This window comes from Agelaius phoeniceus, chromosome 16, assembly GCF_051311805.1.
Source record: "Agelaius phoeniceus isolate bAgePho1 chromosome 16, bAgePho1.hap1, whole genome shotgun sequence".
NCBI classification, from domain to species: domain Eukaryota; kingdom Metazoa; phylum Chordata; class Aves; order Passeriformes; family Icteridae; genus Agelaius; species Agelaius phoeniceus.
Genome location: NC_135280.1, coordinates 870,745 through 897,917, shown reverse-complemented (window position 1 = coordinate 897,917; position 27,173 = coordinate 870,745). Strand labels below are relative to the sequence as shown.

At 60.6% G+C, this 27,173-nt stretch overlaps 1 protein-coding gene across 4 annotated transcripts in view; it reads left to right on the top strand.

Annotated features, from left to right (window-relative positions):
- Nucleotides 1-526: 526 nt before the first annotated feature.
- Nucleotides 527-27,173, top strand: part of PRKCB (protein kinase C beta) — a 96,739-nt gene continuing 70,092 nt past the window's right edge. For 3 of the 4 annotated variants that reach the window (XM_077186665.1, XM_077186666.1, XM_054643481.2), the window contains exons 1-2: nucleotides 530-851; nucleotides 1,088-1,119. In XM_077186665.1, coding sequence (XP_077042780.1) covers nucleotides 682-851; nucleotides 1,088-1,119 — 202 coding nt within the window. In that variant the 5' untranslated portion in view covers nucleotides 530-681. Of the gene's footprint in view, nucleotides 852-1,087; nucleotides 1,120-27,173 lie in introns of all 4 variants that reach the window. The other variant, XM_054643480.2, reaches the window with a different exon arrangement.

Genomic DNA, 27,173 nt, shown 5'->3' with positions numbered 1-27,173 from the left:
GCTCCCAGTGTCCATCCCTGTCCATTCCCAGTGTCCATCCCTGCCCATTCCCAGTGTCCATCCCTGTCTGCTCCCAGTGTCCATCCCTGTCCATTCCCAGTGTCCATCCCTGCCCATTCCCAGTGTCCATCCCTGCCCATTCCCAGTGTCTATCCCTGTCCATGCTCAGTGTCCATCCCTGTCCATTCCCAATGTCCATCCCTGCCCATTCCCAGTGTCCATCCCTGCCCATTCCCACTGTCCATCCCTGTCCATTCCCAGTGTCCACCCCTGTCCATTCCCAGTGTCCCTCCCTGTCCATTCCCGGTGTCCATCCCTGTCAGTGCCCGGTTCTCCCCACACATCCCCGCGGGATGCAGGCGCTCTATGCAAATGAAGGGCGGGCCCGGGCCCCATGCAAACCAACATGCAAATCGAGAGGGGCGTGGCCGTGCGAGCCGCTCGGCGGGCGGGGCTTGCGGTGCCGCGAGGTGCCGGGGGCGGGGCCGGCGATGCAGATGAGGGCGGGGCCGTGCCGTATGTAAATGAGGGGGCGTGGCGCGGCGGGCGGTGTCGGAGCCTCCCGCCAGCTGCGGGCAGCGGCCCCGAGCGCGGCCCCGGCAGCGCCGGCGGAGCAGCGGCAGCGGCGGCGGAGCAGCGGCAGCGGAGCGGGCCGGGCCGGGCCCGCAGCCCCCGCGCAGCATGGCCGAGCCGCCCGCGGCAGCGCCGGGCCCCGAGGGCGAGGGCCCGGTGCGCTTCGCCCGCAAGGGCGCCCTGCGGCAGAAGAACGTGCACGAGGTGAAGAACCACAAGTTCACGGCGCGCTTCTTCAAGCAGCCCACCTTCTGCAGCCACTGCACCGACTTCATCTGGTGAGCCTTGCCCGCACCGCCGCGGCCGCTCCGGGACACCGGCTCGGCGGGACGCCCCTCCTCGGGCTCACCCTCGCCATCCTCCGGGCCCCCTCCGCTCCCGTCCCCGCTCCCCTCATCCCCCCCATCCCATCCCATCCCATCCCGGTGCCCGTTCCCCTCCGGCCGGCGGCTCCGGCAGGGTCGCTGCGCCGCGGGGCCGGGGCCGGTGTCTCACTCCGCCTCTCTCTCCGCAGGGGCTTCGGCAAGCAGGGCTTCCAGTGTCAAGGTGAGTGTGGCGCTGCCGGGGGGCTGAGGGGGCCCGTGCTCCGCGTCCGTCCCCCGGCACCGGCCCCGCGTCCCCTGCGGGCTCCGTCCCCGCGGCACCGGCCCGAGCATCCCCGCGTCCCTGCGGGCTCCATCCCCGCGGCCCCGCGAAGCAGCTTAGTCATTTTTTAATCAACCCAGCAACTAGTCGGTGCCTTTAAGCCGGTCGGGTCTCGTTAGCAGAGATAAGCTCCCGGGACTGGAGCTAAATCCCCCGAAAAAGGCCGAGGGGAGTTTGTTTTTAATGTACTTAACACCAAAACATGTGCTGGGTGGCGAACGGGCTGGGCGAGGGCTGCTCCGGCTGGAACTGCGCAGCCGGCGAGGGCTTGAATGGCTTGGTTGTGTTGCTGGGGAAAAAAAATGAGGCTTTATAACCAAATATGTTGCAGTAGCCGGGTTACTATGACCGTAATTCTTTGTTCTGATGGTGCTGGGGTTCTGGAGAGGCTCTTCAGGGAAATTCGGGATGTCCCCCCGGGAAATTCGGCTGAATTACCCAGGCGTTCTCAGGTTGCTGCTGTAGCCAGCCCAGCTGGGGGCTGCTCCTGCTCGGGCTCCCCTGGCCCCTGGGTCCCACCTGCCTGGGGTTCAATCGGGGCTGCTCTCGCAGCTGCTGGCAGCGAAATTTTGCTTTTGTGAATATTTGGGACAGAGTTTTATTTTGGTGGGTGGCTGATTCCCAAGTTGAGGTATTTGGCATGAAAACGAACATGCTGTAGAGCTCTGAAAGGCTCCTCTTCACAGCTGTCCTTGGGCTTTTGGAGTGGCACACGGTGTGAGGAGCTGGGCTGGGTCTGAAGCATCCCTGCAGCTGCCTGCACGAGCAGTGTGAGGCTAATCCAATTTAAATGATGCTGCTCCTCATCCGTAACACTTGCCACACGCATATAACCTTAAAATACCAAAGCCATCTCCCTGCCACCTCCCAAAGCCCAGCCTGAAGGCCTGGGCAGGTGTTGGCAGGCAGAGGAGAGTGGATATGGAGACTAAAATGTATCCTAGGGCTGCTTCTCAAGGTCACAGCTTCCCCTGGCACCTGAGGTTTCACACATGGGCAGCTCAGTCACGTTACTGAGAGGAATTCTGTGCACCTCGGATCTCTGGTTTGGTGTTCCCAGGCTTTCCTGGCTGTGAATGAATTCCCTGACTTCCCTTACAGCGAGGTGTATTTGTGCAAACACCATGTCTGTGAAATGCAGAGCGTGTTGTGGAGAGGTGGGGACCACCCCAGCCCGGCAGGCTTTGCCTGCGTTATTTCCAGAGCCTGCTCAGTTCTACCTGAGCATCCAGGGTCGGGTACCTGGCGCCTTTCCAAGCCTCCTGCAGCTGTCAGGAGCTGTTATCCAGACCTGTAACGGTGCTCTTGCTCCAAGGTTTGCCCTCGGATGCTTTTGGGCAGTGTTGAAGCAGCCCTGGCCGCGAGGGCAGCAGGTGGAGCTGGGCTGGGGGTGGCCGAGCAGCGCAGCCCCGGCTCGGGGGCCAGGAGCCCTCGTGAGCTGCAGTGGCAGCAGCAGCACTGCCAGGGGGTCAGTGCCAGCCCCAGGGCTGTGGGACAGGTCTGTGACATCCCCCTCTGCCTTGAGACCCCCCTTGGCAGGTGACTCTGGCCTTACAGACGTGTGTGTGTGTGTGTGTCACAGGGAATACCGACTGTGCAGCAGGGAATCCTGCAGCTCCAGCTCTGCACGCCCGCCCAGTCTCTGCTCTCCTGAAATCACCGATCTGGGGCCTTCCCCAGAGCCCAGCTGGGACGTGCTGGGGTGCCCAGGGGAAGGTGCTCCCGTGGGGGAGGCAGCTGTGGGGTGATGCCCATCACGGTGAGGGCACCCCAGCTGTGCCCCAGGGTGCAGGACATGGTGTGTGTCTGTCTGCAGAGCACAGTGAGGGTGTAGAACATGCTGTTTGTCTGTCTGCAGAGCACAGTGAGGGCACCCCAGCTGTGCCCTGGGGTGCAGGACATGGTGTGTGTCTGTCTGCAGAGCACAGTGAGGGTACCCCAGCAGTGCCCTGGGGTGTGTCTGTCTGCAGGGCACAGTGAGGGTGCAGGACACGCTGTTTGTCTGTCTGTAGAGCACGGTAAGGGTACCCCAGCAGTGCCCCCGGGTGCAGACACTGCTCTGTCTCCCTGCAGGGCACTCCCAGCTGGGGTGAGGACACCCCGTGTCTCCCTGCAGGGCATTTCCAGCTCGGGAACTCAACCCAGAGGTCTCTGCCCTGCTCATGGCTGCCCGGGGCTTGTCCTGCTGGGAGGCAGAACTGGAGGTGCCAGGGCTGGCACTGCCCTGTCCAGCCGTGCCAGAGGAGCTGTGCCCATGCTGGACTGTGCAGGGACCACCAGCTCTGGGTCTGTGCCCCACAGGCTGTGCCACAGCTGCTGTTGAGCTTGGCAAATATTGACACGGAGGCAGAAAATGCCAGGGCTGGCTCGTGTGTAGGGGTTCCTCAGCCCCACAGGGCTCTGGGGTGAGGGCCTGCTCTCCCTTTGCTGAGCACAGCTTTAATTTAACTTTAACAACTTCCCCGAGTGTCTGCTCCCGTTGTGCTGCGGGATGGCTGGGATGCAGCTGGGCACACGCCTGTCTGCTCTCAGCTCTTCCCTCTGCTGTGCCCGCTTTAAGTAGGTTTTCACCTGCGCCCTGATTTCTTTCTAGGGCATTTGCAATAATTAGATTGTTAATTAGCTCATTACTTGTGACTTTTGGCAGGAAGTTAGCAGAAACTGACTCTTTGTAGCTTGAAATACTAATGGGTACCACAAAATGCCACTTAATAGCCTGCTAATCTGCTGCTTATCCTCGCACACCATCTCCTCCTTATCCTTGTGCTCATCTGAACACTTCCTGGGCCAACGTCTCTCTGGTGAGCCAGAAAGTGTCTGGGTGTGGGCAGGGGAGGCTGAGCACAGCCCTCCAGGAGCAGGGCTGCGCCTGGCGGCTGAACAAGAAGAAATCAATACCTTGTGGGTGTTGGAGGCTGAGGGATGCGCCTGGAGCTGCCAGGAAGATGCGAACTCCTCCCGAGGGAGGCTCGCTGCCCCCTGGCTGCCTCTCAGCCCGCGGCACAGAGGGGTTCTCCCCTCTGGGAGGTGCAGAAACTTGTCAGGAATAGAGAAAAGGAGAGTGTGTGCGTTCTGCCCTTCCCCGGCTGGGGTCCACCCGGGCAGTGCCAGCACCAAGGGTGCTTTGGGAGGGAGCAGCCCCTGGTGTCTGCAGCCTGGGGAAGCCAAGCCTTGGCTCTCCTCAAGTGCTGTAGGATGCTAAAGCAAAGGGAACTGCTCTGAAAGCTTCTGGGAGTGGAGTTCTGCTCTCCTGCTGGGGATGTGCTGCTCTGGGAACTGGCAGCTTTCTCCTTCCTCCCTGCTGGTGTTTCCCCCGCCTTGGCACCCTCGGGGCTGTTTCTCCTGCAGTCCAGGCAGCTCCTGCCCCTGTGGGGTCAGGGAGGGCATCCTGTGAGGGGCACGTGTGCCCTGGAGCTGGGTTTGCTCAGCCTGCAGTCGCTGTGGCTGGGCAGAGGTGAGGAGCAGGGGAACATGATTCACACTTGGGAGCAAAAAATAACCTGCATCTGTCGCTGCTTTCGTGTGTACCATGTAGAGAAGCTCTTGGAAAGGAGAATCTTGATTCTTCCTGAAGAGAAAGGGGGGAGAAAAAAGCATCATTTGGTAATGTGCGCTTGGATGTCATGCAGTAACTTTTCTTGGGAGAATGTTTACTTCTTGTCCCTGCTTGTGACTCAGTAAGCAAAGACACTCTTCAGATTAGATCTCCTTCCAAGGCTTGCACCACACAGGATTCCTCGCTGCAGGTTTGCCTCTCCCCGTCCTCCAAGGCCAGCGCTCCCGTTCTGTTTTGTGTTTCCACGAGTCAACCTCAGAGAGCAGCTGGGAAATGTCACCCCGGCCTCCCCTCTCAAGCAAGTATTTCTCTCTTGCTCAGAGCCCTCTCAAGGCTCCCTTCCTCCCCCCAGAAGGAAGTGAAACCCATCACACTTTGCTCTCCCCTGCAGCCGCTCTGCGGGCTGCCTGCCGGCTCCCATTGCCTGCGCTGAACAAGTCAGAAACAAAAGCAAAACAAACCCCAATCATCCCGAGTCGCCTCAAACCCAGTAATTTCGTGTCAACATATTATGCACACTGGAGAAATGTTAGTGTTCAAATAGACTAATTAAAAATGTTACTGCAATTACTTTTTTGCAACACAAACGATGCTAATTATATAATGCTGCAGAAATTGGAAACGTGATTTCGGAGGGGTTTCGGTGCGGTGGCGACGCAGCTCTGGGTGCTGGAACTGTGTCTGTCCCCAGGCCAGAGGGCTGTGTGTCTGTCCCCTGTTTGTCCCCAGGCCAGAGGGGTGTGTGTCTGTCCCCTGTTTGTCCCCAGGCCAGCAGGGTGTGTGTCTGTCCCCAGTGTGTCCCCAGGCCAGGGGGGTGTCTGTCCCCAGGCTGGCAGGGTGTCTGTCCCCAGGCCAGGGGGGTGTGTGTGTCCCTAGGCTGGCAGGGGGTGTGTGTGTCCCCAGTCTGTCCCCAGCCAGCAGTGTGTGTGTCCCCAGGCCAGCAGTGGGTCTGTCCCCAGGCTGGCAGGGTGTGTGTCTGTCCCCAGTGTGTCCCCAGACTGGCAGGGTGTCTGTCCCCAGGCCAGGGGGGTGTCTGTCCCCAGGCTGGCAGGGTGTGTGTCTGTCCCTAGGCTGGCAGGGTGTGTGTCTGTCCCCAGTCTGTCCCTAGGCTGGCAGGGTGTGTGTCTGTCCCCAGTGTGTCCCCAGCCAGCAGCGTGTGTGTCCCCACAGGGGCTGGGGCAGCAGGGCAGCGCTGCAGAGCAGGGACAGCAGAAAAGGGAAGTGGGGCTGGCCCCGCTGGCTGCACGGATGGGCTGTGGTGCTGCACAGCCCGGTGCACACAGAGCTGACAGAGATGGGAGCCTGCGTCCCCAGCAGGGTCCCTGGAGCAGGGGACACACACCTGGGCTGGCAGGGAGCTCTTTTGTCGGGGGCTGGTTTGGGGTGGGTTTTGGGGCTGTGGGGCAGGGACAGCTCTGTCCCTCTGCTGTCCTGTGCAGCACACAGGGGCTCGCCCATCTCTCTCTCTCTCACAGTGGAAGTGGTTTCTCCTTCCCTCCCCCCGCAGCTGCAGGGTGGGTTTTTCTTTCTTATCTCTGGAGATAGCTGGCATCCTAAAGCCATCTCGGGCCGGCTGATGAGGGGGCCTGGCTCCCTGCTGGGGTATCCATTGCTGGCTGGTGCCAGCCCCAGGATGCTGCCTGTGGGCTCTGGAGCTGGGCACTGGGGGGCCTGGCAGGAGGGTGAGCAGCACCCTGTGCCTGTTGGCTCTGGCACCGCTGCAGAGCTTGAACCACCCCGGTCCCGAGCCTCTGCCTTGATTATTCCCCAGCCATTGAGACTTCCTGGGGAATTCAATGCCTGGGCTGTCTCTAAGGAGACTCCTCAGCAAACAGTGCTGGCATTTCTGCACGCCTGCTCGCTCACACTCGTGTGATCCTGCAGATTCCTGCAGCCCTGGCAGGTGTGTGGGGCATCCTTCCCTGGCAGCGAGCTGGGGGTGGGCACCCACTGCCTGAGCTGTGAAACAGAGCAAGACCTTGAGGGTTTGGTGTCTGCTGAGGAGCAGGAGGAGGGGCTGAACCTGCTCTCAGCACTTGCTGTGGATCCTGTTATCTGCTGGGCTCTCTGCAGGAGCTGCAGGCAGGGCACTTGTGCAAGCCCTTGCTGTGGGCTGCTGCCCTTCCTCCTTCCAGCCAGCACAGCTCCTCCTCCTCCTGCTCCTGCAGCTCCCCAGGCAAAGACTCGAGAACACCAGAGAGGCTCCTCAGTGGCCCTTTGGGTCTGCTGGCAGGATCCCAGTGCCTGGGGAATGGAATTAACTCGGGGCTGTGCCTGTGATCAGCCAGGGCAGCAGTGCCTGAATCACCCGGGCACAGGCTGTGCTCAGAAGGGCCAGGTGGAGGTGCTTTCCCCCGAGCTGCAGCTGTGTGCTCACAGAGGGGGTGTCTGCAGTGCTGCCTGGCGTGGGATGGTGCCCAGGGAAGGGTCTGGGGGCTTTTCCTGCAGCAGCCCAGCTGTGGGAGCATTGGCTGCACAGGGACACAGCTGGCAGCCCCCCACCCTGGGCTGGTGGCCTCCGTGTGCCTGTGCTGCAGCTCAGCCCCAGGGGCAGCACAGAGTGTGCTGGTGGGGTGAATGCCAGCACTGAGGCTCTGTGAGTCACTGCTCTGCCAGCCCATCCACCAGAGCCACTCAGCATGGGTGAGTAAGGAGCAGCCCCAGGTGCTGGGCAGCTTGTTCCTGAGCTCTTGGAGGGTGCAGGTTGTCAAAAAGGAGCTCTTTGGAAAAGGCAGCAGCACAAATCCAGGGGTCCTGGTGTGGGGGTCCTGCCTGCAGGCCCGGGTTGGCAGCCCCGTGCTCTGTGTGCTGCCCCACAGCCCTGGGTGAGGGAGGGGACACCGAGCACAGGGAGCTCCAGAGCCCCTCCAGCCCTGCCAGGTGCTGCTGCAGGAAATGAAGCCTGGCCAAGGCCTTGTCCATTCCCTGGAGTGCCTCAGTCCTGTACTCTGGGGTTTAGCAGAACCCACAGGCGCTGGGACCCTGCAGGGGCTCCCTGGGTGACACAGTGCCCTCACCCCTGCTACCTGAACAGAGATCTGGGGCTCAGCGTGGCAGAGACCAGGGCTGTCCCTTGGGTTTGCCTTTCCCTGAGCCCCTCCATCCCTCCATCCACCCACCCAGCACTGGTCTGGGCTGCTGCTGGTGGCCTCTGTGCCATGGCCAGGAGTCCCTGGAGGCAGAAAGGTGCCGTGAACACCAGAGATGGGAAATGACACAGAAACGGCCTCGGTTTTGCCCCGATAGAGGAAGGAGCAAATCTCTCTGGGGCTCTTCAGCCCCAGCAGAGGTGAGGGGTGTCGGGGGCTGCTGCCCAGCAGGGAGGGACAGCCTGGCCCTGTCCTGCAGGCCCCTGCACCAGGCACTCAGCGTTTCCACAAGAGCCGCAGAGGGCACGGGGGAGACAGGAAGAAAGCTCTGGTGGTGGTTGGTGGCAGCTGAATTCTGTGTTAAGCAGAAGCAATTCCCAGAAGTGGCAGTGCTGGCTGTAGCTGTTCCTGGGAAGGGAAGGCACAGCTCCAAACCACAGAGCCCTGCAGGGACAGGCTCTGGGGTCTCTGTGCTCCCTCCTCTGCCCCATCCCATTGAGGGCTGTGGCAAGGAAGTTGCCCTGGCTGTGGGCAGGGGCTGCAGGGCCAGAGCTGTGTGCTGGGAGCTGCTTCTCTCAGAGGTGTCTCCCCTTTGGACAGGGTGGCCAAGCTGGGCTGGCCCAGCCGAGGGGATGGCTCTGGCCAAAGGGCTGCTCCTGTGTGCAGGTGGTTTGTGTGGCTCTGCTGTGCTCCCCTGGGCCCTAGGGATTGAGGGATTGACCCGTCCTGGTTTGGACTGGCCTCCGTAGGAGAAATGAAACCAATGGCAATGTTGTGCTGTGAGAAGCACCTGAGCTCTGTCACTCAGAACCTGCCAGCAGCACTGGCTTCCCCTGCTGAGGATGACTCCTGCCCATGGTGGGAGCTGGCTGAGCCCTCCCAGGGCCCCTCTGGAGCCCTGGCCGTGGTTCCTGACAGCTGAGGCTGCTCCCTGTGACGGGCAGTGCCTTTCATGAGAGGCGACAGCTCTGCTCCTGCAGCATCGTGGGGCAGATGGGGCCCTGCTCTGCTCTGCTGCTCCTCCCTGGCAGCTGCTGGGCCCTGCTGGCCCCTGGCCATTCCCTGGCCATGCCCTGCCCCATCCTGCCCCTGCAGCCACGTGTCCCACACGGGGACAGGGCTCTGGGTCACCTCTGCCATCCAGGCTGTCCCTCCTGTGCCTCTGCTCAAGCTCTTTGCTTTTCAGGGGTTTTGGGCTGACTCCCTCTGCTGTTTATCCCCCTCTGCTCTTCCCATCGTGTGCAAAAACAAAATAAATCCCAGTGCAGCCTGGTAGTGGGATCAGTGAGTGTTTGGGGTGGGTAACCTCGCGTGGCCCTTGTCTGAGAGCTGAACTCCCATGGCCCAGAGCAGGAGCCTCCCTGCCCCAGCTGATGGGCACTGACTGTGAGTGCTTAGTGCTTGTGAGCTACATCTTGTCAATTTAAATAATTTGCTTCCATATTTGGTCTTGCTTTTGTGCCAGATTTATACATCTTGTTTAAATCTGACAAGCAGGATATACTTGCTGCTAATCCGAGCTGGACAAGGCAGTGCCTGCCAAAAAATCCAATATTAATAAGCTCCAGTACATGGAAGTTACTGGATTTGCAAACTTGAGGCTTGTTATGGCACAGCTCCCTGAAAACTGGCGTTTTTGCATCTACTTAAATCTGGGTTTTTCCAAGGAGCCAGTCTGTGAGCTTCCCTCTTTGGGTGGGAAGCTCAGTCTTTGGAACAAGGGAAGCTTTCCAGCTCTAAGCAGGAGATGAGTTGTGTATTTTTGGGGTGTGGTTGGGAAAATGGGGGATAGCTGCTGTCTGTGCAGGGGTGTCTGCAGCAGGAGCTGTGAGCTGTGGCTCTGCCTGTGCTGCCACTCAGGGCTTGTGCTTGGGTGTTGCAGGACACACCCCGAAACATTCGGGGTTTAATATTTAATACCTGGGGACCTGGGGCTGCTGGAGCCAGTCCAGAGCTGCTCCAGGGCTGGAGTCAGGCTGGCAGAGCTGGGGGTGCTCACCTGGAGAGGAGAAGGATCCAGGGAGAGCTCAGAGCCCCTGCCAGGGCCTGAAGGGGCTCCAGGAGAGCTGGAGAGGGGCTGGAGACAAGGATGGAGGGACAGGACCCAGGGAATGGCTCCCACTGCCAGAGGGCAGGGATGGATGGGATATTGGGAATTAGGAATTGTTCCCTGGCAGGGTGGGCAGGCCCTGGCACAGGTGCCCAGAGCAGCTGGGGCTGCCCCTGGATCCCTGGCAGTGCCCAAGGCCAGGCTGGGCACTGGGGCTGGAGCAGCCTGGGACAGTGGGAGGTGTCCCTGCCATGGCAGGGGTGGAACAAGATGAGCCTTAAGGTCCCTTCCAACCCAAACCATCCCAGGGTTCTCTGATTCTATGTTTAAAATCTCCGGTCTCTTGTGGTTCTGCTCTCGTCTTCCTACATTTGATATTTAGTCAGCAGCAGGGAAGCTAAAAAAGATTCAGATGTCTAAATCCCAGCCTTCAGCTGTTCTTCCTCTTCCTCGTGCTGTGCTGCCAGCGTGCTCCAGCTGATCCTGCTGGTGGATTCCTCCCTGTCTTTTGTTGCCATGTGAAAGGATGCAACAGGAATAGCTTCACCTTTGGGGGGAGCGGTTAAATACCTTTATTCTGCTGGTCTGCACGGAGAGCACAAGCTCATTGAATAGCTGACACTCGGAGCACATGAACAAATGCATTTTCATGATTTCCAATTATAGCAGAAGAATGAGAGAGTGAGGTGGTGAAGAGGAGTGAAAGTCGTCCTGGCTCCCCTGAAGGCTTCCTGCAGCCGCGGTGACATCGCGATGAAGTCAGGATTGTTTTATAATATCATGAGGAGCCGGAGTGAGGGGGAAGTGGCCCATGAATTTCATTTGCATCACTGAGTGGATTAGCTCCTGACGCAGTGCAAAGTCATTATTTACTGTGGCTCCGGCTCCGGAGCCCTCCCAGCGCAGCGGCGCTGCTGGGGAGAGGCGCACCCAGAGGGGGAGCAGCTCCCGAGGGGAGCAGCCCTGCCTGCAGGGACGGGGATGGAGCTGGGAGGGGACGGGGATGGAGCCTGTGCCACAGGGATGGAGCCTGTGCCATGGGGATGATGGAGCCTGGCAGGGGACAGGGATGGAGCCTGTGCCATGGGGATGATGGAACCTGTGCCATGGGGATGGACCCTGGCAGGGGATGGGGATGGAGCCTGGCAGGGGACAGGGATGGTGGAACCTGGCAGGGCACAGGGGATGATGGAGCCTGTGCCATGGGGATGATGGAGCCTGTGCCATAGGGATGGAGCCTGGCAGGGGATGGGGATGATGGAACCTGGCAGGAGACAGGGATGATGGAGCCTGTGCCATGGGGATGATGGAGCCTGTGCCATGGGGATGATGGAGCCTGTGCCACGGGGATGGAGCCTGGCAGGGCTCTGGGGGCTGTGCCTGAGGACCAGGCTTTGGTTCTGCCCTTCCCTGGCATTCACTGCACTTCAGTGCTGGACTTGAGCTTGGCTTAGAGAAATCCCTGGCCGTGCTCCAGACCTGGCCTTAACTGAGAGTGGCCAAGAGGGGGAGGCTGCCTAAGGGACAGAAGTGGTGCCTGGGGCAGATGCACTGTCCCTGTCATGCAGGAGCCGTGCCAGGCTGTGCCGTGCCATTCCAGGCCGTGCTGTGCCAGGCTGTGCCAGGCTGGCAGGGACAGCTCTGGAGCCCCTGTTATCACTCAGGATAAGTCACTGCCCCCAGGAGATTTCTGCACAGCTGGAAATAATCCCCCAAGTGATTATTTATAATTTCCATGCCCCAGCACCGTTTTTGCTGCGGAGGTGCCTTTGCTGGCACTGATGATGGAGATGGGCTCTGCTGGTGTGGCCTGCCCCAGGTTTGTATGGGCTCCTTGGGCAAGCAGCCCTGGTGGGAGAGGGATCAACAGCTCCATGTTCTCTTGGTTTCTGGAGAGCTGGATGGAATAATTTGCTTTTTGGGGGTCTGATCGGAGCCAAGTGCCCTTCCATGCAGCGCCTGTAATTGCCAGGGAGGATGGCAGAGCTGCCATCCCTGTGTGTAAGGGCCACAAAGGCTGAGCAGGACCTGGGTGTGCCCCTCCTGCCCAGCCTGTCAGGGCAGATTTCTGCCCCAGGAATGGCTCTAAAACTGGACTAATTCACCGCTGTGTGATGGTGTGTCCAAGGACCATCTCCAACAGCTCAGTCCATTCATTTCCAAATCCGTCTTGCTCGCCTGTATGGATGCAGAGGAGCCTCAGGGCCTTGTCCAGAGGAGGGCTGTGGGGTGGCACCGGGGTAGCTCTGAGCCATCCCTGTGAGGAGCAGCAGCAGGAGAGGAGCAGGACCAGCCCTGGTGCCCCTGCCTTGGCAGCAGGGCACGGCCACAGGGGCACAAGGGCACGGCTGCCGAGCCGGTGTCTCCCAGGGCTCCTGAGGTGGGACCAGTCTCACTGACTGGGTCATTTAGAGACTGAGTCTGGGCTTTTGGCAGGAGGAAAGGCTTTAATTAGCTGCTGCTCAGTGGGGCTGCTATTAGATCTTCAGAGCAAGATGCTGCCGGACTGGAAAAAATGCAGCAATAGCTCATTTGCTCAGGAAGCCATGATGGTGATTTGCATTTCGGTCGGGTGCTGAACCCTCGTAGAGAATTCTTCTAAAATAACTTCAAACTGCAGCCCAGACTCCTTCCCCCTCTGCAACGGGGTGGATGTTGTTCCCAAGCAGCTGGGGTGTGAATTCCTTTGTTTGCAGCGCTCAGCTCTGCGGGCAGGGAGGCAGGGCTGGGCTGTGGACATGTCCTGTCAGCAAATGCTGCATGACAAATGGCTTTTGTCTCTCCACCTTGGAGCAGAATCCAATTCTACCTTATTATGTACCTAAAAGGGATTTTCTGCTCTGCCAGCAGCCCCTCTGCTGACCTGAATACCCAGGAGATGTGTAGCAGGGGAGGAAGCTTTGCAGTGCATCTCCTGAGCCTCAGCTCTGCTGCTGCTGGAGCACAAGGTGCTTTGAGATGTGTTCTCAACACTTTGAAATGTGCTTTGGACATTTTTTTTGTTTCTCCTGTGTTGTCGGCTTGCTCAAGTGCAAAATGAGAGCAAACCCCACACCCTGGGGCTGGCTCCTGCTCCAGGCTCCGTCTCAGAGCTGCCCTGAGTGTCCCAGGCTGGGTGTTGGGGCTGCTGGCTCTGTCACCAGGGTCTGTGTTGGCCATGTCCCAGTGCTGGGCCATGGCAGGGCTGTCCTGGGCCCTGCCTGGCTCCTGCTCCTCGTGGTGGGAGCGTTGCTGTGCCCTCACCTTTGGTTTGCTGGGAATGTGGCTGTGCCCTCACCTTTGGTTTGCTGGGAATGTGGCTGTGCTCTCACCTTTGATTTGCTGGGAACGTGGCTGTGCCCTCACCTTTAGTTTGATGGGAATGTGGCTGTGCCCTCACCTTTGGTTTGCTGGGAACGTGGCTGTGCCCTCACCTTTGGTCTGATGGGAATGTGGCTGTGCCCTCACCTTTGGTCTGATGGGAATGTGGCTGTGCCCTCACCTTTGGTTTGCTGGGAATGTGGCTGTGCCCTCACCTTTGGTCTGATGGGAATGTGGCTGTGCCCTCACCTTTGGTTTGCTGGGAACGTGGCTGTTCCTCTCCCAGCTGAGAGCTGGGAATTCCCAGCTGTCCTGGCCTCTGTGCCAGCCTTTGGAAGGTGCAGTCCCTCTGCTGTCACCTGGCTGCAGTTTTCCCAGTAGGTTACAAGGAAAGAGCTTGGTTTGTCTTTGAGGTCATTTTAGCCATTTCCCCAGGGTGGTGTGGGTGACAAAACACAGCACATCCTGCCCTGGGGACAGGCCCTGCAGAGCAGGAAGGGTCCCTGCAGCCCGTGCTGCCTGCTGGGGTGGGGACAGGAGCCACAGCAGCAGATCCAGCGGTCCCTGCTGCTGGGGAGTTCCCTCCAAAACCACCTCCCCTCTTCTGGGCTCTGTACATTTGGAATAAACTTAATTCCTCTGCTGTTACTATTAACTGAGTCCGAGAGGATGGAAATAAATGCCTGTTGGGAAGGGCAGGCTGACTCACTTTCTCGTTCTCCTGTAAATTTCCATTTAAGTTTTAGTTTAAGCTCAGGTATGAGGGGAGTGAAAGCCGGTAATTTGTGACAAAAACTTCTATTTTAACTCGCAGTAGAAGAACTCCCTTTTTAATTGCAGAAATTATAAGGCTGGATTGCTGGGAGGGAATGCTGGCTGCAGTGGGTGCCTGCTGGCTGCTGTGGGGGCCTCACCCCACGTCTCCCTGTGGCTGCATCCCCACCAGGGCAGGGGGAGGCTCCCCTGGCCCACGCTCGGGTTTGCTCTGCCTTTCCTGATGGGGCTTGCTGGGGTTGGAGCAGCACCATTGTGGGATGGGCCTCAGTGCAGCCAACCCTCCCTCCAGCCAGGAATCTGTGGCTTCACGGTGTCCCCATCACCTGTGGCTTCATGGTGTCCCCATCACCTGTGGCTTCACGGTGTCCCCTTCACCTGTGGCTTCACGGTGTCCACCTGTGGCTTCATGGTGTCCCCCATCATCGGTGGCTTCACGGTGTCCCCATCATCGGTGGCTTCATGGTGTCCCCCATCACCTGTGGCTTCACGGTGTCCCCATCACCTGTGGCTTCACGGTGTCCCCTTCACCTGTGGCTTCACGGTGCCCCCATCACCTGTGGCTTCACGGTGCCCCCATCACCTGTGGCTTCACGGTGCCCCCCATCACCTGTGGCTTCACGGTGTCCACCTGTGGCTTCATGGTGTCCCCTTCATCTGTGGCTTCACGGTGTCCCCTTCATCTGTGGCTTCATGGTGTCCACCTGTGGCTTCATGGTGTCCCCCTTCACCTGTGGCTTCACGGTGTCCCCTTCATCCGTGGCTTCACGGTGTCCCCATCATCTGTGGCTTCACGGTGTCCCCTTCACCTGTGGCTTCACGGTGTCCCCCATCATCCGTGGCTTCACGGTGTCCCCTTCACCTGTGGCTTCACGGTGTCCCCCATCATCTGTGGCTTTATGCTGTCCCCATCATCTGTGGCTTCACGGTGTCCCCATCCCCTGTCCCACCCCAGGCTGGGCTTTGCAGCCTTCTCCACTCTCCACACAGAACCAACTCCCTATTTTGGTCCCCTTGCCCTTGGCTGGACCTCTTCCTGCTCTCTGGGGTTTGGGGGCAGCAAACCCTTCCTGCTGTGGGTGGAGGGGCTGCCCTGCACGCCCCAGGCCAGGGGCCCCTTCCTTGCTCTGGGCCTGCTCACTTATCTCACTCCTGGATGGGCTGCCTCGGGCTCTGCAGCCACTTCTTCCCTTATCACTCCTGCCTGGCTGGAAATTCACTTCCACTGTGTCAGAGCGAAACAAGGAAACTTCTTTAAAAAGCAAGAGGAAAGTCATGTGAGGGAGCAGTGTTGTGTCAGCACTCACAGAGGGTTCAGAATAACGTGGCCCATCTGCTGCCTGCCGAAAGGGGAAGCCAAGGGCTCCCAGCCAGGGCTGGGGCAGCCAGGGCAGCTCTGTGGGACCAGCTCTGGGACCTCAGAGCCCACCCAGTGCCACCCCTGCCATGGCAGGGACACCTCCCACTGTCCCAGGTGCTCCAAGCCCTGTCCAGCCTGGCCTGGGATGCCCCTGGGATCCTCCCCTCTTGGGATCCTCCCCTCTTGGAACCCCTTTAGGGACAGGAAGGTGCTCCCAGTCCAACACCCCCGGGGGTGGAAGCAGCGTCCCCTCCCTGGCAGCCTGTGCCCTAAATTAGAGCAGCAAGATGCTGCAATGGGTCCATATGGAGACTCCTAAAATAATAGCTGCCAGCTCCCTGCTGACTTGCACGGGGTGCTAAAGCTTTTGGCTTTGGGAATGGGGATTTGGGGAACAGAAATGGGGGTGGGCTGGAGCCAGACCGGAGGTGCTGCTGGCCTGGCCCCACCTGGGGTGGGATGGGCACGCTCAGGAGCATCATCTGCTGCTGATGGAGCACCCCAGCAACCCCAGGTGTGAGTGTGGTGTGTGGCAGTGCTGGAGCCCTGGATCCCTGCTGCTCTGGCAGCACAGGATGGGCTCTGTGGATGCTGCTGCTGCCGTTCCAGTCCCGCCCTGCTGCCCTTTGGCTTTGATGTCCCTCCCTGTGAGGAGCTGGGCCGGTGCGTGTCTGATAACGAGCTCCCATCTCATCTCCTGCGCTCCTCGGGGCCTTTGGGCTCCTCTAATTGCTCTGCAGCGGCCGTGGGAGGCGGCTCCTGTCAGGACAGCTGTTCCTTTGATCGGCCTATTGCACATTCGGCTCTTGTCCTGCTCGGGTTTGATTTGCTGTCCGGGCCCTGCCAGGCCATTACACTGAAACAGCGCCTTAATTGCGAGGGCTCAGCATCACCTTGGGGCTCAGCAGCCCCTGCTGGGAGCACGGGGGGAGCTGGGCTGGGAGCACTGGGGGAGCTGTGCTGGGAGCACTGGGAGCACTGGGAGCTGTGCTGGCATAGCCAGCTGGGACTGCTGCTGTTGCTGCTCCAGGAGCATCACTGGTACCCCGGGGCACCGAGCAAGCCTGTGCTGGAACAGCTCCGAAAAGCGCTGGTTTGTCATGTCCTGTACAAAAATCTGAATTTGCTGCTGAAGCTGTTGGGTGGGAGTGGGCAGCCCCTGCCCCGTGGCAGGGTGGGGAAGGGGCTGCTGCTGCTGCAGATGAGCTGCAGGGGGACTGAGCAGGGGCTCAGCCCCTGGGGACAGGATGCAGCGGTGGATGTGAGGGAATGGGACACAGAAATCACGTTTGTACTTGGTGATGGCGAGCTGTGGCAGGAGCCTTTGGCCTCTGCATGGCCCAGCTGGAGCTGCCTGGCAGTGCCAGGGCTGTGCCCTGCTGTGTGCCCTCCCAGCTGTGCTCTCAGGTAAGAGCCCAGGTAAAGCTGTTCTGGGCCAGGACAGGCAGGACAATTGCCCTGCTGCTCCTCTCTGCACAGCCCCTGGCCCTGTGCTGCTGCCTTTGGGCACTGTCTGTCCTTGGCACCCAGCTCTGGTGTCCCCCCAGTCCTGGGGAGCTGGGCAGGAGGAGGCAGCTCCTGGCAGGACAGTCCTGGTGGCCTCGGTGCCGTTGTGGGGCTTTCTGTGCAAGAGCCAGGTTTTGTAAGCAGGGCTGTGCTGGAGTAACACAGAAACCATGCAGGAACTTCCTGTGAGTGACTCTCAGGGGCAGAGGAATGAAAATCACACAGCCTTTGAAAAGGCTCAGAAGGAGAATCCAAGGGTGCATTTCTGTGTGTAATGTGTGAGGAAAGGTCACTTTCTAAAGTTTATTTGCACCCACATGGCAGGTGGGGGAGCCTGCTCTGCCAGGGCTTGGGGGAACTCAGCTGAGTGTCTGGGGGAGGTGCCACCGCCTCCTTGGTGCCACCCGGCCTCCTTGGTGCCACCCGGCCTCCCCGGTGCCACCCAGCCCCCTTGGTGCCACCCAGCCTCCCCAGTGTCACCCGGCCTCCTTTGTGTCACCCACCCTCCCCGGTGCCACCCAGCCCCCTTGGTGCCACCCAGCCCCCTTGGTGCCACCCAGCCCCCTTGGTGCCACCCAGCCTCCATGGTGCCACCCAGCCTCCCTGGTGCCACCCAGCCTTCCTGGTGCCACCCGGCCTCCTCAGTGCCACCCAGCCTCCTTGGTGCCACCCAGCCTCCCTAGTGCCACCCGGCCTCCTTGGTGCCACCCAGCCTCCCTGGTGCCACCCAGCCCCCTTGGTGCCACCCAGCCCCCTTGGTGCCACCGCCTCCCCAGTGCCACCCAGCCTCCTTGGTGCCACCCGGCCTCCTTGGTGCCACCAAGCTCCCCAGTGCCACCCACCTCCTTGGTGCCACCCAGCCTCCCCAGTGCCACCCTACCCTGACAGGAACCTCTCCTGCGTGGTGCAGCTCGCTGTCCTGGGCTGCCCTGCCTTGCCCCAGCAGTGCTGCGGTGCCACCGGCTGTGAGCCCCAGCTGCCCGCACGTGGCACTGCAAGGCTCCTTCTGGCAGGGCCCAAGGCCAGGCTGGCTGGAGCTCTGGGCAGCCTGGGGGACTGGAAGGTGTCCCTGCCCATGGCAGGGGTGGCATGGGATGGTCTTACAGGCCCTTTCCAGCCCAAATCCCTGTGTGATTGCTGGGGCTCAGCCCTCTCCTGTTCCCAGGGGCTGGAAGGGAGGTGTGCTGTGGCTGTGTGCACCTTTGGGGTGAGCCTGGGCCCCGTGGGGTTACAGCACCTGGGACAGGAGAGCCCAGGCACAGGGTCCCCCTGGTGCTCAGCAGCTCTTTGGTGTGAGACAGGGCTCTGGAAAGGGGCTGGGAGCCAGCAAAGCCCAGGGATGAGGGGGAGGCAGAGGGGGGGTCCTGGAAGGCCCACGGGGTGCAGGCAGAGCCCCCCTCCCCTGCACAGGCAGCCTGTGTGTGCTGCACAGCAGTGCCATGCCCTGCAGACCATGGGGAACACCAGCCAGGGACCTTGGGGGGCTGCACAGCCCGGATTTCCTGCCAGAGCCCCCTGTGAGCAGGGGGAGCTGCCCCTGCGGTGCCCCTGTCCCTGTGCCACCCCAGCTACTGTGCTGTGTCCCTGTCCCTGTGCCACCCCAGCTGCTGTGCAGTGTCCCTGTCCCTGTGCCACCCCAGCTGCCCCTGCGGTGTCCCTGTCCCTGTGCCACCCCAGCTGCCCCTGCGGTGTCCCTGTCCCTGTGCCACCCCAGCTGCCCCTGCGGTGCCCCTGTCACTGTGCCACCCCAGCTGCTGTGCAGTGTCCCTGTCACTGTCCCACCCCAGCTACTGTGCTGTGTCCCTGTCCCTGTGCCACCCCAGCTGCTGTGCAGTGTCCCTGTCTCTGTCCCACCCCAGCTGCCCCTGCAGTGTCCCTGTCACTGTCCCACCCCAGCTGCCCATGCAGTGTCCCTGTCACTGTGCCACCCCAGCTGCCCCTGCGGTGCCCCTGTCACTGTCCCACCCCAGCTGCCCATGCATTGTCCCTGTCACTGTCCCACCCCAGCTGCCCATGCAGTGTCCCCATGCAGTGTCCCCATGCAGTGTCCCTGTCACTGTCCCACCCCAGCCCGCAGCCTTCCCCCACTGTGCCATGTTTGCCATCAGCATCTGCCTCTGCTCTGCCTGACACCCGGTGATTTTTCTCTCTGTGAAGGTTTCTGAGCAGTCTAAATTGAGGAAGGGGAGGATCGCTTACAGACACAGCACTGGCTTGGCTCTATTTTGGGGGAGTATTTTGAGGTTTGACTCAACTGTAGCAGCTCCTCTGCAGGGAGGGCTGGATTGATAGTCAGGAGTGCTAGCAGGTCAGGTGGGCTATTTTTGGCAGGGCTGTTTAATTGTCTGGTGTGATTCTTGCAGGGCTGGTGGCTGGATGGTTACTTATCTCCTGTCAGGGTTTGTTAGCATGAGGCAGCTCTGGTTACACGCAGATATTAAATCAGAAACCCACGAGAGGGGCTGGCATCTGCTCTGTCTCACTTGCTTGGGAGGGTGGCAGGGGATAAGGCACTCAGCATCTCAGTGCTTTAATGCCAGAGGCTGCTCCACAATTGCTGTCAGTCTGTCTTCTCCCCCTCCAGGGGCATCCCTGCCCACCCAGGACCTGCCCAGCCCGGCTCTGCTGCCCTCCCTGCCCACTGCACCCACTGGCTTTGCTTTCAGGCCCATTTTCCATCTCAGCTGCTTGCAGGACACGCTCTCAGCAGCAGACAGGGTTTAGCCAAGCGCTGTTGGCCGTGTGAGCCAGTGGTTCAAGTGCTGCTGCTCTGCCTCCAGAGCAGGTTTGGGCTCTAAGGTGGGCCCAGAGGGCTTTTGCAGCCCCTGTGTGCCTGGGCAGGGCTCTCCCTGCTGGATTTGCTGCTGGAGGGGGCCAAGCCATGTCCCAGCTGTGCCCATGGATGCTCACAAACCCTGGCACCAGCCCCTCTCTTCCTGCTGCTCTCCAGGCCCATCCCTGGGGGTGCCACCCTGCAAATGGATGTCCCAGGGTCTCCTGGTGCAGCATTTCCATAACTCCAGCAACAGCAGGCAGTGCAGGGAAAGGTTTAGGTCCTGCCCAGCCCCTGGGAGTTGCTCAGGCCTGGTTCAGGCCTGGTTGCTCAAGCACGGTGTTCCTGTTGCTTTTGGATCTGTGGAACGCTGAGGGCTCAGAACCCTCTCTGACCTTGGGGTGTTTCAGTCTCGGTCAGGAAATCCCACTGTGACCCCTGGCAAAGAAAAGGGGAGGATGAGTACAGGATGAGGGCAGGGAGGGTTTGTCTGAGCTGCTCCTCCTGCCTGTCCTGGCTGTCCCAGCTCGTTTCTGGCCCTGGTTTCCCTGGCTTCCTCCAGCCACCACCGTGTCCAGCCTCCCCTCATGGGCAGCTGCAGTGTGACCTCTGCAGGATGAAGAAAAGCTCCTCAAAGCCCCCTGTGCCTGGTGAGGAGCACAGCCCCTGGCTTCTGTGTGATGGAGGGACTCATTCCCTGAGCCATCTGCTGCAGGAGGTGGGAGCCGGGCCCTGGGATGGTGTTCCTGGGATGGTGTTCCTGGTGTGCTGTCCTGGCATGGTGTCCTGGGGTGCTGTCCTGGGATGGTGTTCCTGGGATGGTGTTCCTGGGGTGTGTTCCTGGGACTGTGTCCTGGGATGGTGTTCCTGGTGTGGTGTCCTGGGATGGTGTTCCTGGTGTGGTGTTCCTGGGGTGTGTTCCTGGGATGGTGTTCCTGGCATGGTGTTCCTGGCATGGTGTTCCTGGGGTGCTGTCCTGGGACTATGTCCTGCATCCCACCAGTGCCCTGCCTCTGCCTGGGGTCCTGCCTGGGGAACTCGTGGCCTGGGATGAGTGTTTTAACCAGTTTCATTCTTAGGCTGTCCTTGCTGTGCTGACTCACTCCCAGCTCCCTGGGAACCTCAGCCCGGGGCTGCTGTGGGGGCAGAGGGACAGAGCCCAGAGCAGAGCTGGCACTGCTGGGGCGTGGGGCTGTGCTGGTGCCGTGGGTTGGGGCAGCCAAAGGAAGTCTGAGGTCAGGCTGGGCTCAGAGCACCCCCAGGGGCCGGCTGGGTGCAGGAGGTGCAGCAGCATCACCCTCAGCAGGGTTTCTCCCGGTTTTCCTGCTGCACAGCTGCTCTGGGGGCTCTCTGCCAGTCCCGTGGGAGAGCAGGAAGGGGCAGCAGCAGGGCAGTGCCAGAGCTGTGCCCCAGAAGTCCCCGTGTGTGCCCCAGAGTGGTGTCTGTGGTATCACTTCCCCAGAGCTATTTCTGACACCGGCAGGTTCTCACTGCTCGGCCTGAGCTTGTCTTGTTTCGTGTCTGGGGAGCCTGAGCCCCAGTTCCTGCTGGGCAGGGTCCAGCTGGGCAGGGTCTGGCTGCTCCTGGCTCTGGGCAGGGCGGGCCCTGGTGGGCAGGGAGGGCCCTGGTGAGCAGGGTCCGGCTGCTCCTGGCTCTGGGCAGGTGTGGGACAGGAGCTGTGCCTGCTCTGGGGTCACACACTCGGTGCCCCCTGCACCCTCAGGAACCTTGGGCTGTCACCTCACCATGCCCAAAGGCCCTGCCAGGGGGGGCTGCCTGCAGGCTCTGCCCATGCTGGGCAGTTTTGGGGTCTGGCTGCAGGCTCTGCTCTGGCAGTTTTGGGGTCTGGCTGCAGACTCTGGCAGTTTTGGGGTCTGGTGCAGGCTCTGCCCATGCTGGGCAGGTTTGGGGTCTGCCTGCAGGCTCTGCCCATGCTGGGCAGTTTTGGGGGTCTGGCTGCAGGCTCTGCTCTGGCAGTTTTGGGGTCTGGCTGCAGGCTCTGCTCTGGCAGTTTTGGGGTCTGGCTGCAGGCTCTGCCCATGCTGGGCAGTTTTGGGGGCTGGCTGCAGTTTTGGGGTCTGGCTGCAGGCTCTGCTCTGGCAGTTTTGGGGCCTGCCTGCAGGCTCTGCCCATGCTGGCAGGTTTGGGGGGCTGTCCCCAGCACTGCAGCACCGTGCAGGGGTGTGAGTGGGAAGGCTGGGAGGGGGAGCAGCTCCTTGCTGTTCCTCCTAATTGCTCTCCCACTTTGTGCTCGAGTGAGCAGGGAGCTGTCTTGAGCTGGGTCCCTGGGGACGCTGCCTGGTTCTGTCATCCCAGCGTGCACCGTCCCTGCAGAGGGCCCTTTCAAAGGAATCCTCCTCTGTTTTGACTCGGTCCATCTTCCCCCTGACGTGGGAATGATCCACCTGCCTCCTGCTGTGCTGCAGGATGCCAGGGCTGTGCTGCAGGCTCCTGAGTGGGGGCGAGAGCTCCTGGGACGGCTCCCATGGGCCTGCAGGAAGCTGTGGGAGCAGGGCTCCATCCCCAGCCTTTGCCTCCAGAATTCCTTGCTCCAGACTTGTTACTAGAAGCTGATAATAAAATTTGTAGGAGGTTTTTTTCTGATGGAAAGCGTGGGGGAGTGCAGGAGGAGCTCCCCTGGTGTGCTCAGCGTGGTCTGGGATTGTGTTTGGCACCAGCCCCGAGGCCGGCCAGGCTTCTTGGGGTGGGTGCCTGGATTTTGGGGAGATGGGGGTTCAGGGGTTTCCTGCAGTGTGTGAGCCCAGGCAGGACCCCAGAGATGGCCCAGGTGGGGCAGGGCTGGCCCTCAGCTGCCCCAGGAGCTGCTCTGGGGCTGTGCCAAATTGCTGTGATGTCCCTGCAGGGCAGGTCAGTGCCTCCCAAAGCAGCAGCACCGACCTGCCTGGGGCTGGGAATTGTGCTGCTCCTCCCCTGCTCCTGTCTGGGAGCCTGGGATGTGCCGAGGCTGCTCCTCACAGGCATTCCCAGTGCCCTGGGATGTGCTGAGGCTGCTCCTCACAGGCACTCCCAGTGCCCTGGGATGTGCCAAGGCTGCTCCTCACAGGCAGCTCCCAGTGCCCCATGCCCTGGGATGTGCCGAGGCTGCTCCTCACAGGCACTCCCAGTGCCCTGGGATGTGCCAAGGCTGCTCCTCACAGGCAGCTCCCAGTGCCCCATGCCCTGGGATGTGCCAAGGCTGCTCCTCACAGGCACTCCCAGTGCCCTGGGATGTGCCAAGGCTGCTCCTCACAGGCAGCTCCCAGTGCCCCATGCCCTGGGATGTGCCGAGGCTGCTCCTCACAGGCACTCCCAGTGCCCGGTGCCAGCTGCAGGTGGCTGCTGAGGTGTTGCTCTGCCCAGGTGCCTGGCAGAGCTCAGAGCTGTGCTCCTGTCTCTCTGGGCACAGTCACATGTGCCCAATGACAAAAACTTTGGATCTTTCTCAAGGGAAGAATGAAATTGCATCCATGACTGTGTGGAAAGTGTTTGCAGGGAGCAGGAGTGCTCGGGGGAGGAAAGCTGCCAGCTCATGGCATGGCTTGGGTTGGAAGGGCCTTAAAGAACACCCAGAGCCACCCCTGCCATGGCAGGGACACCTCCCACTGCCCCAGGTGCCCCAAGCCCTGTCCAGCCTGGCCTGGGCACTGCCAGGGATCCAGGGGCAGCCCCAGCTGCTCTGGGCACCTGTGCCAGGGCCTCAGCACCCTCACAGGGAATAAATAAAAAGGAGCTTTTTCTGCTCCAGAATTACTCAGCAAATTTCTCCTGGAAGTTGACTTCAGGCTGATTCTGCTGAACATTGATTGTTGGGGATTTTTTGGTGGTTTTTTTCTGGTTGTTGTATTTGTAGAAATAATGATGTCTAAGCACTGTCTTACCAGCTGGTCAGGAATTCTCTGGGGAGTTGATAATTTCCAAAGGAAGCATTCCTGCAGCAGTAATTCCCAATTCGAGTGTGCCCACCTGGAGGCTTTTTCCCTGGAGGCAATTTCTGTTCCAGTGGTGGTTGAACACCTTCTCCTCCCTGCAGCTGCCACTGGCCCTTCTGTTCTGAGCCATCAGAGCCCATCTTCACAAACCTGCTGCTTTGGGATTCCTGGCATGTGCTTTATGTGGGAGACTTGTGCATGGACACACAGTGTGGAGCAAGGGGGAGCAGCTTCGTTCTGAGAGGGGAGGCTGAGGTTGGATGTTGGGAAGGAATCCTTCCCTGTGAGGGTGTCAGAGCAGCTGGGGCTGCCCTGGATCCCTGGCAGTGCCCAGGCCAGGCTGGATGGGACTTGGGGCACCTGGCACAGTGGGAGGTGTCCCTGCCATGGCAGGGGTGGTGCTGGGTGGGCTCTGGGGTCTCTCCCAAGCCAAGCCTGCTGTGATTTGGTGGTTCCTGTGCACCCCAGGTGCCATCCCAGCCCCATCCCACAGTTCCCAGCCAGCTCAGGGCTGCTGTTGCCACGGGAACGGGCGTTCTGGAGTGGGAAACCTCATTTGATTCCCTCTCCCTGCTGGTTGAGGCACTCAGATGGATCTGAAGTCACAAATACAATAGTTTTTGGGGCGGTGCAGGGAGTTCAAGGATCTTTCCCTGCTGAAGGAGCTGCCTGAACTCTCTCGGGGTTGAATGAGATTTTCCCCTCAATACCCACTCAAAGCCCACTTTGCCAGCTCCGTGTGTGTGGGGCTGCTCCCTCTGCCACCTGCGGGAATAATTAAGACCTTTCAGGTTGCCATAGAGAGTATTTTGCCTCCTAATATTGCATCAATTTATATTTGGGATATTTTTCTATGAAATTGCCAGTGCAGAGGCTGCTCTTTGTCAGGTGCACCAGTGGCAGGTACAGGAGGGGAGGCCTTAACCAGCCTGTAACTGGCAGGACTGGGGAGATGCTCAGCGCTCCTGGTATTGCTTTACATTTGGTGTTTCTGACAAACACCATCCAGAACGTTCCTTCCTCGCTGCTGGAGGAGTGAGGGGAGCTCATGTAGGCCAAGCCCTGGCCATGGAGCAAGCAGCTCCAGAGGAATTGATGTGCAGTCACATCAGCCCGGCTGAAATTGGTGAACTTGGCCCTCTTGAACGGGCACTGTGGAGTCAGAACAGCACCCCCAGAAGCTGGGGCTGCTCCTGGGAGCTTCCTCACCCTCTTTTGCTTCTGGAAACCCCTTCCTGCTTTCTGAACCTGCACAGCAGTGGCTCGTTCAGGTGGGGATGGAACCAGGGCTGTGCTGGGGCTGCAGCTCCAGCCCTTCCTGAGACCCCTGTGCTCCCCAGCACTCACCCCCGCTCCTCTGGGAAGCTGCAGCACTGGAAGGAGCAGCACAAGGGTTTGTGTGGGGTTAGAGCTTCATAGCACAGAGCTGCTCTGAGGGGAGATGTGAGTATTGCCCTTGGACCCCAGCATGGGAGCTGGGTCAGCAGCAGGAGCTGGGGCTGGCAGGGAGGAGAGGCTGTGGGTCTGCAAACGCTCTGAGAAACACCCTTTTCAGAGAGAAAAGGGCTGTGGGGAAACTCAAACACTCAGCCCAGAGAGAAAAGGGCTGTGGGGAAACACAAACACTCAGCCCAGAGAGAAAAGGGCTGTGGGGAAACACAAACACTCAGCCCAGAGAGAAAAGGGCTGTGGGTCTGCAAACACTCAGCCCAGAGAGAAAAGGGCTGTGGGGAAACACAAACGCTCACCCCAGAGAGAAAAGGGCTGTGGGGAAACACAAACACTCAGCCCAGAGAGAAAAGGGCTGGGGCAGCAGCCGAGCCCTCCCTGGTCACCCCCTGACCCCTCTGGCCATTGCTGGGTGTGGGGTGAGCCTGCAGCTCCCCACAGCTGCAGCCTGCATGCCAGGGACCTGCAGGGATGCTCTGGAGGGATCCTGGCGTGGCAGGGCTTGCAGGGCAGGGTGAGGGCCCAGGGTGAGCTGGGCACAGGGGCAAGAGCTGCTCCTGAGCCAAGGCAAAGCCCTGGAGCCCGGGGCTCCTGTCCCTGCAGCTCCCAGAGAGGGGACAGGGACAGGGCAGCTCCAGCAGCTCCTGCAGAGGGGACAGGGACAGGGCAGCTCCAGCATCCGGGGCTGCAGCTCTCACTCTCTCTCACTCTCTCACTCTCGCTGCTCCCTGCCCGGAAGGAGCTGTAATTCCATTAACGAGCTGAATATGCTGGGGTCAGCCTTTGCCATCCCGAATAAGGCGGTAATGAAAGGGAATTAGGAGGTAATTGTTATGAATGGCCCCCAGCTGGCAGAGAGCTGACGCAGGTGGGTGGGTGCCGCACGGGGCCCGGCAGCGAGGCAGGTGAGGATGGCAGGGGAGGAAGGTCCTGGAGGACGATGTAAGGCAGGAGAAGGTGCAGTCCAGGAGGAGGTTCGCCGTGTCAATGTGGTTTATTTGAGAAGCAGTTTGCTGTGAATTAGCATCCTGGCAGGGTGCAAAGCGTGAATTTTTGGGGAGGCACCTTTTGGGGGGTGTTTGGTGTTCCAGAGGCCGAAGGGCAGAGAGGAGCTTCCCTCGGGGTGGCTGGCGGTGAGCTGGGGTCCTGGGCTGAACCTGCTTCCCCTCCTTCGGCTCCAGCCTCCATCCCTCTCGGGACAGGCTCTCTGTGGTGCAGGCACTGATTTCCAGAGGGACCCGGCTGGTTCCAGCTCGGAGCTGCGGGGCTCGGGAGCCTTTGGCAGCTTTGCCGGGCCGCTGGTGCTGGGATGGCAGCACCGGGAGCTGCAGCGGGAAGGGAGGGTGAGCCCGAGGTTTTCCTGTCCCCATGACAAGGGGAGGGCTGGTAGCGGCTGCCCAGGCACGCTGTGGGGCGTCCCTGCTTGGAGACACTCAAAGGCCAGGGGGGCATGGTCCGGGCAGGCTGCCCTGGGTGGGCACAGCGCTGGGACACGGTGACCTCCAGAAACCCCTCCGGCCTCAGCCGTTCTGTGGTTTTGTGCAAAGGGAGATGGGAGAGGTGACGGAGCTGCGCTCCTGCAAAGCTTTGGGGCGGCTTTGGGAGGCTTACGAGATGCCCCGGGAGGCTCTGCGGGCCGGGAGGAGCGAGCCGGGAGCTCCCGGTGCGGTGCCGGGCGGGCGGGAGGGGACAGCAGGGACAGAGAGGGGAGAGCGGGGACAGTGGGGAGAGCGGGGACAGTGGGGACAGAGCAGGGACAGAGCGGGGACAGAGCAGGGACAGAGCGGGGACAGAGAGGGGAGAGCGGGGACAGAGGGGACAGAGGGGACAGCGGGGCCGGAGCAGCGCTCGGCAGCCGGAGCCGGCTCTTTCCCCAGCTCGGCGATGTGTTGTGACTGTTTATGTAAAAATAACAGATCTTTCCAAATATTTATCGCTGGATCATGTGCTGAGGAGCGGGTGCCGTGCGCTCGGAGATGGAAAGCCGCCCCCGAGCAGCTGCCAATCCGGGCTGGGGCTGGCGCGGCGAGCGGCTCCGGGGAAGGGCAGCAGCTGGGGCCGGTCACTGGGGATGGGTGTGAGGGACAGCGCTGCCAACCGGGCTGACATCGCACCTGCTCCAACGGGCGCCTCTCCTGGGCTCTCTCAGCCCAGACCCTCGCAGGTTTG